At 47.0% G+C, this 18,399-nt stretch overlaps 1 protein-coding gene across 4 annotated transcripts in view; it reads left to right on the top strand.

The window, feature by feature from the left end:
- Positions 1–18,399, top strand: part of KCNK10 (potassium two pore domain channel subfamily K member 10) — a 109,584-nt gene that overhangs the window by 35,330 nt on the left and 55,855 nt on the right. For all 4 annotated transcript variants that reach the window (XM_070415399.1, XM_070415407.1, XM_070415416.1 and 1 more), the window contains one exon: positions 11,885–12,219. In XM_070415399.1, coding sequence (XP_070271500.1) covers positions 11,885–12,219 — 335 coding nt within the window. The remainder of the gene's footprint in view (positions 1–11,884; positions 12,220–18,399) is intronic.

Here is an 18,399-nt window from a genome sequence, read left to right as displayed (position 1 = left end):
GGTTTGTTTATAGGAGAATCCACCTTAATATCTTCATGACGTGTCCTGACTGCTGGCTCTGAGCAGGGAAGCAGGGCAGGCTTGCAATGGGCATCCAGGGCAGTTGAGGAAGAAGCCATGGCTTTAGAGTACCAGCCATCCCCCTGGCTGTTCGATTTCTCTGCCGCAGCCAGGATGTGACCCTGAGCAGAAAGAAAGAATAAGTTTCCAGGAAAGGACAAAGGAAGTGGGGCCTGTTCCCTGAAGAGTTGAGTGTTGAGCACGGAATCTGAGCCGTGTGGGGAAGGAAGAAACGGAATTACATGCAGAGGGCAGGGCGGAGGGCAAGTGACTGAGGATGAGAGCGGGAAGGCGAGGATGCTAAAGTCCGAAGTGGGTCTCCTTAATGGGGCATGTCAGAGGCAGGGCCATTTCTTGCCACTGGAAAAGGAGGTGGTTGAGGTGGATGCCGGCGGTGTTCCCAGCTCTCGCTGATGGTTTTCCTGGACCTGTGCACCCGACTCCAGAGTCTGTGAGCTTCCCCGCAGTGCCTCCCGACAGCCTTGTCAGAGGACTCTCCTGGGTCTGCTAGCACCTCTTCCAGGCTGGTCCTGGCGTTCATATTCCCAGGGGGTCATCTGAAGCCAGTGACTGACAGAGTAAGGGAATGAATGCTTAGCCCCCTTACTTCAAGGTGGGGTGACCTCGGAGACATAATGTGTGCTACAGGGCTCCCCAAGAGCTCAGGCAGAAATGGGGCCTCACCTGGAATCACACCCTTGCGTGGTTCCTGCCCTTTACTTCCCTTCGTCCCCACTCCCTCATGGCCTTCTCCCGGAAGCACTTCCTAAATAAATTGCTTGCAAACCAATGCTCACTTCAGGATCTATCCGTGGATCTACTTAGGAATCTGATCTAAGTCACTGGGTGAAGTGGAATGGAGATGCTGATAATGGTGAGGAAATCGAGGCAACAGGAGTGCAGGTGTTGGATGGATTGTCCACGGGGCAATCACCCAGGAGGAAAGTGGGATCTGGGTGGAAGGCTTCAGGGAATCTAGGAGAGAATGGGGTCTCCACCAGCAGCCATGAGGAAAAGGAGGAAGTGGACGAGCCAGAGGGCTTGGGTCTCAAACAAACAAGGAGTTTGACACAGAGTGTAGACTGTTGGTTTTCTGGAATAGGATGGTCCTGATGTTATGGGTAAGGGAGATTGAACAACCTCTACCTGAATGCCACATGCAGAGTGCCCTCAGGGGAAGTCCAGGTGTCATGGAACAAAGTGGAGAAAGGCTCCCTGAAAAGGCTGAGGAAATAGGGGTGCTCTTGGGTAACTGGGGGTCCTGAGGTGTTTTTGAAAAGGCTTGGGATGGGGAGAAAGGGAAGGATGCATCAGAGCAGAGGAAGCCAAGAGTGGAAGAGGGATCAAGGCTACAGGGAAGGAGATCAATCCACAGGGGAGCTTACATTCTGTGGCTTCACTGGCCTCACACTTCTCAAAAGCATTGGTTTCCCCGGTTTCCAGGTGGATGGCAGCTTGGCAGCCTGGACACAGTGTGGAGGTTGGTACTGTTCCCTGCACCTGGTTGGCATGTACTAGCTGAGTAAGCAGATGAATGACACAACGAATTGCTAAATGCCTTCTCCTATCACTTCTATATATTTTATGCTCTGATAAATATGGAACTTTTAGAAAACCTTGGAACTTATTGAAGTACCGCTAGCTGCTCTCACCATCATTAGGTGGAATGCAATAAACAGAGTTCCTAAGGTTAGGGAATTAGACAATAGCCAAGCTTATGGACTTGATCATAGGATCTGTCTCCCTAAGGCAACGATTCTCAACCTGTGGGTCGAGACCGCTTTGGGGGTCGAATGACCCTTTCACAGGGGTCGCCTAAATACAGCCTGCATATCAGATATTTACATTACGATTCATAACAGTAGCAAAATTACAGTTATGAAGTAGCAACGAAAATAATTTTATGGTTGGGGGTCACCACAACATGAGGAACTGTATTAAAGGGTCACGGCATTAGGAAGGTTGAGAACCACTGCCCTAAGGGGTTAACACATTTTTCAGTTTTGCTTTCTATTGTGGATCTTTTAAAGGAATTGGTTAGCTTGGTACGACCACTCATGCATTTGTGACTGCTGATATTGATGGGAGTTTGTTGGGGTTGGAGGAAAGCGTGGAGAGGCTGAGGTAGAGCTGAAGAAGCAAGCTGGGCCCTGAGTACATTGGAGGCCATGTGCAGAGCCATGGGAGTAACTGTGGGGTTTAAACAGGGGCGAGATTGGGATTTTAGGAGGATCACCTGCTCCAGCCTGGATGTGGGGCATGTTCTGCGAGGAGCCCAGTGAGGAGAGGTAACTGCTTTAGCAAGACCTGGGAAAGGCAAACCTCTCCCTGGAAGGAATGGGCCCTGACAGAAGGATTTAATGCACTTGGCTCCAGGGTAAAGGAGTAGTGTTCGGGAGCTGTGGTTGCTTATATTAATTTTAATCCCAAAGGGAGGGAGGGAAATGTCTTTCCTTTTAAAAATGTTCTGGTTAATTTAAATTGTGGAGGAAAAATTTTAGGGCAAGAAACAAAATATGGTGTTCATGTAGCCTTTGAGGACAAGGCAAAAGAATCCCAGCTGTGGCTGTGTACCTGTAGGCCTTGACCATGGAGTCAAGACAAATGGGTCTGAGGTCTGATAGGAGAACCACGAGGTAGGCAGCCCTGGATCCCAAAAGATGAGCAGTCCAGTGGGAAATGCCAGGGCTGTTCTGACCAGCTCAGCACGCATCAGGACTAACTCTGGTCCTGGGCTCTGTGTGCTCATGTGGGTGGGTGAGGGCCCCTTTCATTGTAGCACTAAAGGCATCCCACCTGTTTCAGGAGTTACCTACAATGTCCAGAAATTCTGGAACAGGCTTTCTTTTGAAGAGAGCTTCCTGGCAGCCAGGGAGAGAAAAGGGTCTATGAGATAGCCATTAATGAGCAGCAATGTAATGCTGTGTGCCAGCAATCAATTCAGCAGATACACACTGAGGCTCTTCCAGGCCAGGCCTTGTGAACGATGCTACAAGCAGGGAAGTGGTAGAAGAGCTGCCCTCCCTGATGCCCAGGAAGCCTCATCCTGCTTCTCCTGTGTGTGTTTCTCCCCTCTGCTGTTCCTTGAATGCTGCTCCTTTGAGCACCATCTTTTAGTAGCTTCTCATTCTCCATCTCCCTCTGGACCAATTCATCCAGCTCTGGCTTCCATACCACTTCTATTCTCGTGGCTCTCAAACCCAGGCTCCAGATAGATTGACCCCCACCCCTGAGTCCCAGTCCCTTGTGCCCCATCTCTACCGGATATCTCCACCTGGGTGTGCTCCAGGAGCCACAGACCTCAGTCTCCTGCCTCTTCTGTCTTGTTGGAGAACACCACGCTCTTCCAAGCCAGGTGCCTGAGTACCATCCCAGACCCTGCCCTCCGCACGCTTCTCATGGGGGTTTTCCAGCCCTTGTCTCTGACCCCTCTTCACCTCTTCTGCTACTGCCTACGTTGAGGCCCAAATCCTAAGATCCTCATTCTCTGGGCCCTTGTGCTGGTGAAGGACCCTGACTGTGTGCCAAGCCCCTGGTGCATAAATACAAGAGATTGGGGGGCGGGGGGGGGCACGTCAGGAGAAACCATTTGCTTACTAGTCCTGAGAAGGAAGTCTCTGGTCCTTTGACCCCCAGATGAACCAGCAACCTTTGTACTCGCCCCAGGATGGGTAGGAGTGCCTGGAGGGGGTGGGGGCAGAGGAGGGGGCAGGGCTTCAGCCTTTGGGGTCCTCAACTCCAGATCATGCTGTTTGGTCCTGGTCAGAGGGACCCCAGGAAAGCGGACTGGAGGGGAATTCTGCCTGGTTGGCCCCGGGGTGGTGACTCACCGAGGATGATTCATGCCATTCAACAGATTTTATTTTTCCAACCTAAGGAATATTTGTACCCATGAGTAAAAGGTAATCTTCTAGCCCTTTGTGAAGAGAACAAGAAAGCTCAGAGTGTTTGGAGCACCGGGAAGTGAATTACTTCTCTGTCTCCTTTCTGGTCTTCCCTAGCAATTGACAATGGAGCCATGAAGAGCTCTGCTTGGACTATTGACTTTCTGAGAACTTGACACCTTGGCTCAGGATATCTATCTGTGGAATAAAAATAAAAAAAACCACACACAATAGTACCAGGGTGCTCATATCTTCAGACTCAGAGCACTCTGCAGTTACATGTTCTTTGGGGCAGGTGTGTGAACTTGATATCCTAAATGCCAGCTCCAGGCAATTTATGGAGGGATGCGTGAATGAATTCAGGAGTGGAGCAAATTGTAACTAGGAGCCTTCCAGGTGTAGGCACTATGCTACGCTCCACGTTGAGACACAGAAAGCATAGAGCAGTGGTTCTCAACCTTGGCTGCACATTAGAATCACCTGGGAATCTTTTTAAAATCCTGATTTCTGGGCCTCATCCTCCAGAAATTCTGTTTCTTTGTTACTAATGTTGTGGCCCCACCCCATAACTAAGAAACAGAACTTCCGGAGGATGAGGCCCAGAAATCAGGATTTTAAAAAGATTCCCAGGTGATTCTAATGTGCAGCCAAGGTTGAGGACCACTGGCATAGAGGAAGAGCACTGATCCCACTGGGGGTGGGAGGGGCAGTCAGGGAAGACTTCTTGGAGATGGTGACATAGGAAGTGAGGCTTAAAGTATGAGGAGGAGTTAGCAGCTAAAGATTGGGGAGGAGAAAGGAATGTTGGAAGCAAGACCCACTCCTCTGGGCTCAGCACGCAGGGACCTGGGTGCTGCTGGGTTTGGCTGGGGCGAAGGTTGAGTGTGAGGGCGTGGCAGCGGTAGAGGCTGGGGAGACAGGCAGGCGCCAGGTTCTAGAAGAGAGTCTGGCGCAAGCCACGGAGACAGCACTTATTCTGAATCCCCGTGGTGCCCCCAGGGGAGCTTAAGGACCAAGTGGATGTGATCAGATTCACACCTGAGAGATTGCCGCTTGGCTGCGTTGGGGAGGATGGACTTAAAGGAGGTTGTCTCGGTGATTCAGGTGAGACCAGGGTCTGCACATAGGTGAACCGAGGTGGCAGCATATTCTCAGCTCCCTCTCCCTCCCTTTCAGCCTCGTTTCCTCTCATCTTGGCTGTCTGTCTCTAAAGCTTCCCGGAAATTTCATGATACCTTGGTCTTTTCCGTCTGCAAACAAAGCCTGAGGTCTTAAAGGGAGGCGAGAGCAGTGATGAAGCCCAAGGGGAGAGCCTTTTCCATGGTGGCATTTGGGGGCTGGTAAGAGTACGTGGCTTGCTCACTTACTGTATGAAGACTGAGCTGCCCCTGTACTCTTACCAGGACCAGCTCGAACACCTTTAAGATACAGCTGCGCCCTGGAAACAGGAAAAACAAGGCTTAGAATCAGAGGGAGCACATACGTTCTTTCTGCTCTTCACAGAGGCAGGTCATGGCTGAAACCAGGTGCTGTGACAGCGCAGGCAGGTGGGGCTGGAATTGTCTGCTCCTCATTACTCCTTTCCTCTTCCCAACTCCTCACCCCCCACCCCCTTTCCACACCCGGCCCAGCACCAACCCACGCCCTGGGCAGCCTTTGGGGATTCCAGGCACAGCTGTAACCTGGGGCTCTGAAAGCTCTGAGCTGCCTTGCAGGTGGCCCTGGAACAATTCCAGACCTGAGGGAGTCTGGGGGGAGGGGGCGAGGGGGGGGCAGGTGTTCTCTGCCTCTGGCTGAGTGTTGTGGTCACAGTTGTACTTTGCCTGGGTCAATAGACAGAGTCACGTTGCCGGGGCGACAGTGGCACCTCTGAAGTGGCTGCGTTTCAGGTTTCCAAGAGACCCTGCGCCTGTGGGTGATGTTTGTTCCGGGTGGAGTGGGAAGAGTGGAGGCACTCGGGGTGCAGTGTCTGAAGACAGATCCAGGGACGTCACTGCTTGTTAGCTTGTGATTCGCTAGTCAGTGTCCCCTTCCACCAAGGGAGACAGATAATCACCACTGCCCTTTTGTGAAGATAAACTAGGTTCCCACATGATAAGATCTTTGTCGAGTCTCCCACCAACTCCGAAGGCAGGGATGTGTTTATTTACTTATATATCCCCAGCACCAAGCATGTTGCCCAGCAAACTCAAATGTTTGTTGATTGAATGCATGAATGGATAATCCAGTGAAGTATACAGGGCATGGGAAACCCTGAATCGTGTAAAATTAGTAAGAACTCATTCAACCAAGAAGAAGTGGATCTCCACATGAGCCCTCCTATCTACCCACATTGAGGTAAAAATGAATGGGCTAATGTTTGTGAGGAAACGTTTTAAAATGAGCATCAACTGAGGGATATGTCTTCCAGCCCTTCCTCTCTTGTCTGTTGGAGTCACAGGCAGGATAGGCTGTTACTGATGTGACCCACCCACTATTGATTCATTCAATGGGCAAACCTCCATCACCTCCAGGAAACTACAGTGGTCAATCCCATTGACGGGGAAATATATTCAGAGACACATGCCTTTCTGAGTTTTGGATAAAGGGGCCTTTTCCACCTGGAATTTCCTTGTTTCCTAGTTTTCTGTATCTTTGCTTCATAGGAGACTTGACTTTGAAGTCAGATTCCTCTCATTTTAATCCTGGCCCCGCCACTCTCGCCCCTCTTGGCCTCAATTGAGTCATTGAACTTCTCTGGGTCCCAGTTTCTTCATCTGTGAAGTAGGGTGGGTGGTGGCCATGAGAAAGCGTATGCCTTGCAGGCCTCCAACACCGGGAGGGCGAGGGAGCATAATTGACAGAGAGCTTGAGCGGCTGCTGTGGAACCCACTGTGGGCTTGCCCTCTGGGCACATTTCCCGGGGTCTGCTCCCAGCAGGGGACTGAGTGCTGCAGGGCCCTAAGGCAGGCGTCTTCCTGGGAGACACACGACTCCTCAGATGGCCAACTTTGGCTCAAGAACTCCTCCATTGCCATGCTGGACCTCCCCTAGGCTGCAGGGGCTCTTGAATGCTCTAGTCCATCCTTCCTCCCTCTCTCCTTTACTGGGGACCAGACTCACAGTGTGTCTGCTGGCTGCACTAGCCCCCGGAAGGACTCCCATTTTCTCTCACACATGCATTTCCCCTAATGAAATCCATGCACAAAATCCCGTCTTGGTGCCCGCTTCTGGGAGAAACTGGAATCACACAGGGCGATCATACCTCATGTTGAGGACCAAATGCAACAATGAAAGCAAAGAGTTTATTAGAGTGACGGGCACAAAGGAAGTGCCCAGTAAGTGGTAGGACATCCTGTTACCTTCACCACCACCTTCATCATCACATGGCCATTTTGCTTCTTTGCTGGCTTCAGGCACAGCGAGCTCCAGCAGCATCCCAGGTCACGGCAACTTTGTATTAGAGTGAGAGCCACTATGGCTCCGGAGGAGAAGGAATGGATTAATTAAAACACCCTTTAAAAACGTATCAAATTAAAGCAAAGGGCACAAACCAAGTCCTTTTTCAGCCAATGAAATGTGCAACCAACTTTGCTAAGGCAACCAACTCCATTTTCAGTCCATTACACAAAAGATTTATAATATCTGAAGGTTCCTACCAGTGCCCCTGATGTCTATACATAGACAGTCAAGCCTTGTTTCTCGAATGTCTCCCATCTCAAACAATTCGATTTTTGACCACGTTGTTCACAGACAGAAATGTCTTCCTTGTTGACCAAAACTTCAGTTTTCCACCTGACAGCCCTTTTATGCTGATATCCAACATGACAAAAAGCTTCTCTAATGCAACAAGCAAAGGGAGGGAATGTGTTTGTTGCTCGTGAAATTGAGGATTAGCACAATTTTAAAACAGAAAGAGGCCATCAAGAGCGCTAATGTTGCAAAGGGTGTGAAAGTGCTCACAAAACAGCAATCGCTGGCAATTGAATAAGTGGAAAAACTGTTGTTTGTATAAAAGAAAAGCAGTTAGCTGATGATAGCATTTTGTAGGCAGTGATATATGAAAAAATTCCTTTAAGGGTGATAGAGGGTAGTTCTACAAATTTAAGAAAAGAAATGTTTATTTATAAATTAATCAGTACATTAGACATGTGCTGTGACAGGGAATCATTTGGTGGTCTGGAACGGATTAATTCAATTTACATTATTTCTAATGGGAAAAAAAAATTATTCCGTTTTTGAACAAATCCCTTCTAGATCAGCCTTCCAGAATGAATTAAGTTAGAGAAATAAAGTTCCACTGTACTCCAGTCATTAAACCAGGGCACCTCATTTGCTGTTCCTGAAAACCCTGTAGGGGTTAAAAAAGAATTGGCCATTATTATTCATATTTTGCAGATAAGGAAACAGAAACTAAGGGGTGGTTTCATGCTCACAGGTTTGGGACTGGAACTCTGGTTTTTGCTCCTGGTGCTATGGAAACTTCGGGTTTGGTGGATTCTGTTCTAACTCTGTTCCCAGGGACAGTCTCTTAGCAAACTTGCACCATGAACTGGCCTGGAAAAACCTTTCTCAAGCCCACTTCTGCCCAGCTTCGGGGTCCTAGAAACCCTGGAACCATCCGTGATGCGGGAGTCAGTGAAGGGGACCCAGCAGCTGGCCTCCATGCTCAGGCCCATCATTTCTCATCCAGAGGGGCTCCATCCTGACAGTTGCTACCTGAGGCTGTAGTCTGTTCCTTAAGGAGATTGCCACTCCCTCCACGCCCACGCTGGGAGCCACGGTGACTTAGTCCCACCACCATACAGCTCCTCTTGCCCATTGAGTACTAAATGAATGCTTGTTACAAAGGATGGTGGTGATTCTGATGGAGCTTTGTTTATAGTTTGAAGGAATTATCATCAATAACAACAACAGAAAAGATATATTTGCTCTGTGCTAGGCATTGTGCCAAGATATGGAGTTCTAATGATTGAAAAACAAGCTTTCTGACTCCAAGGAGCCTACAGACTCTTGGAAGGGACAGACAGGTCATGTCTGCCTGGAGAGTCCAGGCCGACTTCACAGAGAAGGCAGCTCTGAGCTGAGACCGAGGAGGATGGGAGCTTCCCAGGCAGATGAGGGTGGAACGGGGCTACTGGCCTAGGGAATGTCCAAGAAGGCGTGAACAGTGATCTGCTCTGTTGGAGAACCTTTTGTCCAGTCTTGTTGGAATGCCAACTTGTTTTCCACTCAACACCACTCATCCACATTGTATGTATAGTTTGGATGCCAACATTTCTTCCTTCCCACCATTCTCCATTCATTTCATCAGCCATCACTGATTGGCCTCCCTTTGCCTGCCAGGCACTGTGCAGGACACTGGGGTGCAAAGGTGAGGGGGTAGACATGGTGCCTGCCTTCCTGGAGCTCTAAGTCGAATGACGGCTAGACAGGCTCTACCAACACCAGGGGGCAGTGGGTGTGGGCCAAGGGAGACCAAGGTAGTGGGGGTTATTAGTTCCTGTTGCTACTGAAATGAATTGCTACAAATGTGGTGGCTGAAAACAACACAGATTTATCACTTATGGTCTGGGAGGTTAGAAGTTCAAAAATCTGTCTCAGTGGGAGGACATTAAGGTGTGGGCAGGGCTGAATCCTTCCGGAGGCTCCAGGGGGAGAATCTGTTCTTGCCTTTTCCAGCGCCTGGAGGCTGTCTGCATCCCTTGGCTCAGGCCTACTCACTCTGACCTCTGTTTCTGTCCTAACATCTCTTTTATTCCCTGGCACTCCCACTTCCCTCTTATAAGGACACTTAAACTGAGCTCACCCAGATAATCTAGGAAAACCACCCTATCTCTAGATCCTCAATGTAGTCACCTTTGCAGCATAGTACTCTTGTGCCACCTGAGGTACTGTAGGCATAGGAACTAGGGTGAGGATGTGTGGACATCTTTGGGGGCCATTAGTCTGCAGACCACTGAGGGAACAGGGGAGAGATACTTCCAGAAGTGGTATTTAACCCCAGATTTATGGGTCAACAGGTGGGTGAACGTGGAAGCAGGGCGGTCACCTAAGAGGCTACTGGACTGTCCAAGCAAGACAGGATGGTGGCCTGGACAAGGCCGGTGGCCATGGGTATAGTGAGAGGTGCAAGGGATTGAAATGACAGCAAGGAGGTTAAATGGATGGGAAATGCAGGCAAGGTTGAAAGAAAGCTGCCCTAGACAAGGCTCACCCTCCCAGTGTCAAGGACAAATGGAAACTTGAACATACTGTCTTCAGGGAACATAATACCCAGGGTGCGGATTCTAATTCTTGAATCTCTCAGATATTCTAGAGTTTTATGTTCATGTAACTTAGAAGTAAATGTAACATGTAATGACTGTATTTGATCACATAATCTATATATAAAAGCCTAAGCTGGTAGCTATGACTCGTACTGACCACCAGGGGGGCAGACGCTCAATGCAGGAGTGGAAACCACAGGCATGGAAACACAGAACAGACTGATGAATCTCAGAGATAAGCGGGGAGGGAGGAAGGCAGGAAGAGATTAATCAAAGATCTTATATGCATACTAGAGGCCTGGTGAATGGATCCGTGCACCGGTGGGGTCCTTCAGCCTGGCCTGCAGGGATTGGGCCAAAACCAGCTCTCCAATATCCCCCAAGGGGTCCCGGATTGCAAGAGGGGACAGGCCAGGCCAAGGGACCCCACCAGTGCACAAATTTGTGCACCAGGCCTCTAGTATACAATAAATACGGATGCTCAGGTTGGTTTCCAAAGAAAAGAGCAAATTTTGAGGCTCTGGGAGGAAAGGCTGATGTACGAACCTAAATTATCCAAGGAGCTGATCCCTCCGGCCAGGTGTTGTCGGGGTCACTGGTGTTTCCCAAGGCAGAAACTGAGCAATTTAGCTCTCAGGAGTGAGGTCGTTTGCTGCACTTAGGTAATGAGGTTTGTCATCTCCTAATACCTTATTTACACAAATGTCGGGCTGCACCATGACGGAGACCATAATAAGCATTAGTACAATAAAGGGAGAACAAACCCAAAGGGAAATGGCTGTTTTCTGAAATAGCATTGCATGTGCAACACCACCCTCAGCTTCCTGCCATTCCAGAAAAGACCCCAGCTTCACACATTTATTTCCAAGGTAATGAAATTGCTCTCACAGAGATGAGGGACCTTTGAGAATTCCATGTGTTTAGAAAACTGGGGGAAATTTCCTTTTCAGTGGCTTCTTATTAGAGGAAAATAGAAGAAAACTTTTATTAGTAGGTCAGGAGTGATTACATCTGAGTCTTCACATTCTCTGTTGAGAGGTATGTTTAGGAGGCATTTTAGTATTCTTATACTTTTCAGGAAACCAAGTTAATTTGCATAAACATCGTCCATTGCTTCCTTCTTTCTCTATGGCCACCTTTCTTTTTCTTCGCCTTGAGTAGTCTTCAGAAACCAAACTTTCTTGACTGTGTCTCATTTTTGACTCATGACCGTTGTAGACAGCTCACCCTTCTTTTCTTTGTTTTATGACATCAGCCCTGGCTAACAGGGACTATTAAACTTGCTGGTCATTCACCTCCTCTCTGCTCTGCCCTCAGTACTTGGACAGAGTAGCTGGGTATCCATCTCTCATTTATTTCCTCTCCACGTGGAACAATGTCTGTTTTTCCAATATGGTGATTTGATGTGTATCTTACATATTGTTTGAACAAGGAGAGAGGAGATGAATAATAATGGGGACCAGGCTTCAAATTTGGACACTTGTAGAAAAATAGAAGCATTTCAAATGCAATTAATAACTTTAAAAAAAAAACTAGGACTGATCACATTCCCTAAATGCATCTTGGTGAACCATTTTACTCCTCACACTTGAAAGCTGGCCTGAGGAAGACATCTGTGCTTAATTTCTGAGCAGTTTTGTGTTCTGTGCTTATAAACAAACTCTCTTTCCCTCTCCTCTCCCTGTTTCCCAGTGGCCGTTCCCGCAGCAGCGCCCCCAGTGTGCCAGCCCAAGGGTGCCTCTAACGGGCACTACCCGGCCCCACGCCTGTCCATCTCCTCCCGAGCCACGGTGGTAGCCAGGATGGAAGGTGCCTCCCAGGGGGGCCTGCAGACCGTCATGAAGTGGAAAACCGTGGTTGCCATCTTCGTGGTGGTGGTGGTCTACCTTGTCACGGGTGGTCTCGTCTTCCGGGCTCTGGAGCAGCCCTTCGAGAGCAGCCAGAAGAATACCATCGCCTTGGAAAAGGCAGAATTCCTGCGGGACCACATCTGTGTGAGCCCACAGGAGCTGGAGACGTTGATCCAGGTGAGCAGGGCGGGAATCAACCACAGAGCCACCTGTGGGGACTGAGGACAGCACCAATTTTGTCTTTCTGGTTCTGGGATTACCTGCCTTTGGTTATGATGCTCCTAATGGTCAGAGGGGACCTCTCTGGGGAGGTGACATTTGAGCCGAGACCTCAAAGAAACTGGAGAATAAGACATGTGACAATGTGGGGGCAGAGGGGCCATACGCAATGGCCCGGATGTAGGAGCAGGCTGTGACCTGCATCACCTGCTTTTGGATGTGGTGACCAGAAGCAACAGCAGGCGAAAAGGCTGTGGGTTTCCAAATTCAAGTCCACCCATGTGCGCTGATTAACTTCCCGGTTCTGAAGTCCGAGTGAGACACTGGGGTAAGAGGGTGCCCTAGGAGCCAAAGAAAGAAGACATTTTATTTTATTTATTTTTTAAAAATAAAAAATTTTTTATTGAATTTATTGGGGTGACATTAGTTAATAAAATTGTATAGGTTTCAGGTATACAATTCTATAATAATTCACCTGTATATTATGTTGTTTATTCACCACTCCAAGTCAAGTCTCCTTCCATCACCATTTATTCCCCCTATACCCTCTTCTACCTCCCCGCCCCTTTCCCTCTGGTAATCGCCATGCTATTGTCTGTGTCTATGAGTTTTTTGTTTGTTTGTTTGTTTGTTTGTTTGTTTGTTGGCTTAATCCCTTCACCTTTTTCACTCCACAATCCCCCTCCCCTCTTACAGCTGCCAGTCTATTCTCTATCTATGAGTCTGTTTCTGTTTTTTTTTATTAGTTTATTTTGTTCATTAAATTCCACATATGCACGAAATCATGTGGTATTTGTCTTTTTCTGACTGGCTTATTTTGCTTAGCATAATACTCTTCCAGGTCCCTCCATGCTGTCTCAAAGGGTAAGATTTTCTTCTTTTTTATGGCTGAGTAGTATTCTATGGTGTAAATATATCACAGCCTTTTATCCACTCATCTACTGATGGGCACTTGGGCTGCTTCCAAATCTTGGCTATTGTAAATAACACCGCAATGAACATAAGGGTGCATATCCTATATAATAAAAGGGTAATATGCAAATTGACCCTAATGGCAGAACGGCCAGAACGGCCAGAACGACCACTGGACCAGTCACTATGAGGCGCCTGACCACCTCTTAGTCCCTTTCCCCCAGCCAGCAAGCTCTGATCGCCAGGTGGCAAACGGGGAACCAGGGGTGGGTGGCAGGGGACATGGGCGGCGCCTGGCCAAGGCCCCCTCCCCGCCGGTTGCCCCCCACACAGCGGGCGACCTGCGGCAGGGATGGGGCCGGCAAGTGGATGGGAACAGCCAACCTCTCAGTCCCTTCCCCTGGCCATCAGGCTCCTATCATCCTATGGCAAATGAGAAACTGGGGGTGGGTGGTGGCAGGGGCACGGTGCTGGCTGTGGGCAGCCGGGGAAGATGGCCCTGATCTCAGGCCAGGTCTAGGGACCGTACCTGTGCATGAATTTTGTGCACCAGGCCTCTGGTATTCTAATAGAGTTTTGAACAAGTTGGGATGCTTTAACCTGTCAAGATCGATGAGGCCACCAGATGTGGAGCAGCCATTTTGCTGGTTTTATGGGAATGAAATAATAAGGATATCAGTAGTAATCAAGGTTGCTGTTTGTGAACACTTACTGTGTGCTAAGGCCCTTGCAAACCCTGGATATTAAGAGAAAAGATCCTTTAAAAAATGGAGGCAGAGAACTTGGGCTACCACCTGGAGAAGCAAGGCAACGAGAGCAGAGGGTGGAGGTGACCTTGGCAGTGGTGAACTGGGCTGGGAAGGGTTGTGGGAGAGCAGAGCCATCTAAGGTGGTGTGATGGGAGGAAATGGAACAGGGGGCTGGAGAAATCGGCAAAGAGAGAACTGAGTCCTAGGAGGAGGAAAGGAAAATGGTTGGGAGCCCAGCTTGGAGGTGAGGGAGGATGGCTACCTCTGAGTCTGAAGGTTAATTTCCTCTCCTACACACCCTCCTGAACCATGAAGAGTTGGTCATGGTGGAAGGTGGTGACATTTATGGAGGCCAAGCAGAGTCTCATCTTTCTGGAGGGTCTAAAGTTTGGAAGGCACAGGGACTTAAAGGACAGCTTCCATGATTCCTTCTGGCGCTGGGGTTGTCTGCCTTAAATTCTAATGGCTACTACAATCCAAGATTCTGCAGGATTTGCATCTGGGCTGGCTTATTATTTATCCATTTCAAATTGCTTTGATAGGAGGGGAATTCTAAGGTCACTATGACCTGACATCTTCATAGTAATGGTATTCTTTTAAATAAGTTTTGATAATCTGACCTGACTCTTAAGTAAACAAAAATGCACATTTTCCACCTGGGAATAATATTATATTATACATATACCCTACAATTTTTATGTAAAAAATAAAACTTTTAAATGCTAATATTCAGGGGCAATGTTTAGGGTCACTTTTTCTTGGATGGTCTTCTCTTTTTTTTTCTTTCATGAGAAAATGCTACCAAATGTAGTGATGACACTATGTTCCAGATTTAAGGCCTGGGGTGCCATAGGAATGGAGGAAATAAACATGGAGTAGTTTCAACTAACAGTGCAATTCCATGTTGTTGTGATATGTGGTGAGATCGTTTTTACTTAGTTGGTCTGAATTGAGTCTATATTCCTGCATGAATTTTTCATCCTTAATGAGATCTTGAGGAAAAGGATGATGTGTATCTTTGTATCCATGTATAGCCTATTCATTGCTTTGCATCTAGGTAGTACCCAATAGAGAAATGCTTTTGGATTGAGATATCACACTAGATCTATAAACTGGTGATGCTATGAGATATCTGAACTTATTCATGCACTTGTTTATTATTTCAGGATTAATTATTTGGTTCTATACTTTAAGAAAGGGTTCAGAGGCCAGAAAGAAGGACAGGACAGGGGAGTGTAGAGGTTCTAATTCTGGTGCTGCCAATTAAGACTCATCCCAGGTTTTGAGTTGAGGGGTTTCTCTGTGAAATGAGGTGTGTGTGTGTGTGTGTGTGTGTGTGTCTTTAAGATCATTTTTATGACAATTGTAAAAGCTACCTTTTATTAGGTATCTGTTATGAGTTAGGCCCCTTATACCCATTATGTTATTTAATCTTTCCAACAACCCTCTAAATTGGTATTACAATGCCCATTTTATAGATGAGGAAACTGGTGCTAAAAGAGATTGGATAACTTTTCAGTTGTCAATGGGGCAGATCTGAGATTAAAGTGAGGTCTGTCTGATTCTACCTTGCCTCTCCTGGTGAGTCTACAAGCCCTTAAGTAGGTCTTGCTTAATCATTAAGTTCCACTCTTTCTTAAACATTTGTTTTAGGTGAAATGCTTTCTAGAATTTTAGCAGAGTCAAGAAACATTGGAGTTCCTTGCTCTACAACAGAAGCATTTCTCTGTTTCTTTCCTCTACAGCCTTTGAGTGTCAGTTTTGGATATGGGGAACTTTAAGATCTCCATTTGCTGTGACTGAAGAATTTATACTTGTGTTTCTCTCCAGTTTTTGTAGGCTAAGTAGGTTTAAATGCTGAAACTGTAAATCAAGAATCAAACATTATGGTTTGCCCTTCGCTTCACTTCATTGGATAAAAATGTCCACACTTATAGACCAGACAGCATTCTCTCATGTTATTCCTCTGAGCAGCACTGCACATAGTGTTCATAAGAAACACGGTATCTGGGAGGTTTTTCAGTGTGGTGTTTTCTCAGCTGGAAAATAGTATTATTGTATCTCTTAAAGTTCTGGAAGAAGTAACTGATAGGTCAAAAATTAGATTGATGGTATTTATCTGATAATACCAGTATTCTTGTCTGGATTGATTGATCTCCTTATAAAGCTAAGCTGGAAGATGTTATTAAGGCTATTAGTACAAATACAGAGTATCCAGAATAGCATAAACCCAAGGAAATTTGCTAGGTAACTTAGAAGAGTCATTGCTGGGGAGGAATTTTCCAATGAGTTGAACGACTTTATGGGGTACTATGGGACTCTGGAAGAGACTGACAGGTCATTGTTCCTGAAAGGTGAAGAAAGATGGATTGTTGTAGTGGAGGAGACCATCTCATTCATTCATTCATTTGTTCATTTGTTCTTTCGATCATTCATTCATGTATTCCTTAAATTGTTATTGAGCTTCTATGGTATCAAGTGACATGCTAGGTATTGGGGATGGAAAGGATGAGAATAAGACACACCTTGAGGAAGTTACTTACCTCCCTGTGATCCAATTTATCAATAAAATGTGCCTAAAATTCTCTACCCTTTTGGTATTGAGAGGATTAAATTCTATAATTCATGCAGAGAGCTTTGAACTGTGCTTGACATCTGGTGACTACTAAAAAAATGATAGCTATCGCTGCTGCTATTTGTATTATTATTCAAGTTGCTCAGAGTTTTAGGCAGTGGTTCTTAATGGGGTGAGGGTTGCCTCCAGGAGGCATCTGACAATTATGTCTGGAGATGTTTTTGGTTGTCCTAGCTGGGGAAGTACTATATCATCTAGTAGGCAGAGGCCAGTGATGCTGTCAAACACTCTACAATGCACAGCATAGTCCCTCCTCACCAAGAACTACCCAGACTAACATGTCAACAGGGTGAGAAATTCTGGAGGAAGAGTCATATAAACCAATCATTAGAATTAATTGGCGTGGAGCTTTTTGAAGTATGTGAAAAAATTGGAGCCCCAGTGAGGCACACAGGGAAGATTTTATGCCTGTTTATCTCCTGTGATGGTGGACTTTTGTACCTATTTATAGATGAAGAAACTGAGGCAGCAGGAAGTGGAGTTACATGCTCAAAGTCACATGGTTAGTAAGTGGAAGATTTGGGGCAGTATCTGTACTCGTATCCCAGGCTCTTAACCACCAAATAATTGAACAGAAATGTGGGATATGGGAGGGGTTCATTCAGTAGGCCATGGTGAAGGGCATCCCAAGGACATGTGTGGGCCTATGAAGGGTCTGTAAGTGGTCCGTGTGGCTTGAGCTGAGCGGTGTGGGAAGTGATGGTAGGGAGGCTGGGACTGGGTTGGGGATAGGATTTGGGAGGTGCTCAGAGAGCCTTGCCGAGGAGTTTAGGCTTTCTGCTGTGGGAAGTGGGGAGTCACTGAAAGACTAAGCAAGGTAGTGGCATGATGAAAGTTTTCTGTTGGAAAGATAACTCTTTTAGCAATGGGGAAGTTCGGTTGGAGGAAGGAGAAATCAGAGGAAGAAAGACCAGTTAGAACAGCAGTTCTCAACCTGTGGGTCACGACCCCTTCAGGTGTCGAACAACCCTTTCACAGGGGTCACCTAAGACCATCGGAAAACACATATATAATTACATATTGTTTTTGTGATTAATCACTATGCTTTAATTATGTTCAATTTATAACAATGAAAATACATCCTGCATATCAGATATTTACATTACAATTCATAACAGTAGCAAAATTACAGTTATGAAGTAGCAACGAATATAATTTTATGGTTGGGGGTCACCACAACATGAGGAACTGTATTAAAGGGTCACGGCATTAGGAAGGTTGAGAACCACTGAGTTAGAATGATATTGCAACATCATAGATGAGAGATGCTAAGAGATAGAGACAGAGCCACACTTAAGATAATCTGACAAAGTAAACTTGAAAATGACTCATTCCCTGTTCAGCAAAGAGTTCTGGATGCCTGCTCTGTTCTCCACGTCCCTGTCCAAGCAGAGGCCACATAGGCAGCATAGCCTGGCCGTCAGCATCCAGACTGGAGCTAACCTTCCCAGTGATCTCTGCACTACTCATGGGCATTGTGACTTGGGGAGTGACCCTAGGCCTCAGTTCCCCTTCCCTAATAACAGTGTTCACTTGTTAGGATGCTCTGAGGATTAAACAAAAAAAGCTCAGTTGCTTTTCGCTATTGTGATTACTACCATGTATTTGTTAGGGAAGGCAGAAAAGGCAACCAGAAAGCCCCTGAGGTGTGGCATCCTGGGGTTCTGCTAAGAGGAAAGAGAAGCAAGTGCCTGAAATGCCCTTTGGGACTTCAAATCCTAAATATTCCAATTGGCCAATTTCCTCACGTTGCTTCTATAAAGTCCTCTTCACGGAAATTGCTCCCCTGAGTGCTGGGTTGGGCTGCTTCCTCCGAGCTGCTGTCTTTGTGGCTTGAGCCCA

Source organism: Myotis yumanensis, unplaced genomic scaffold (assembly GCF_028538775.1).
Source record: "Myotis yumanensis isolate MYYU_CA2020_CCGP unplaced genomic scaffold, mMyoYum1.0.hap1 SCAF_1, whole genome shotgun sequence".
NCBI lineage: Eukaryota > Metazoa > Chordata > Mammalia > Chiroptera > Vespertilionidae > Myotis > Myotis yumanensis.
The sequence above is the reverse complement of the archived record's forward strand: the minus strand, read 5'-3'. Positions and strand labels throughout refer to the sequence as shown.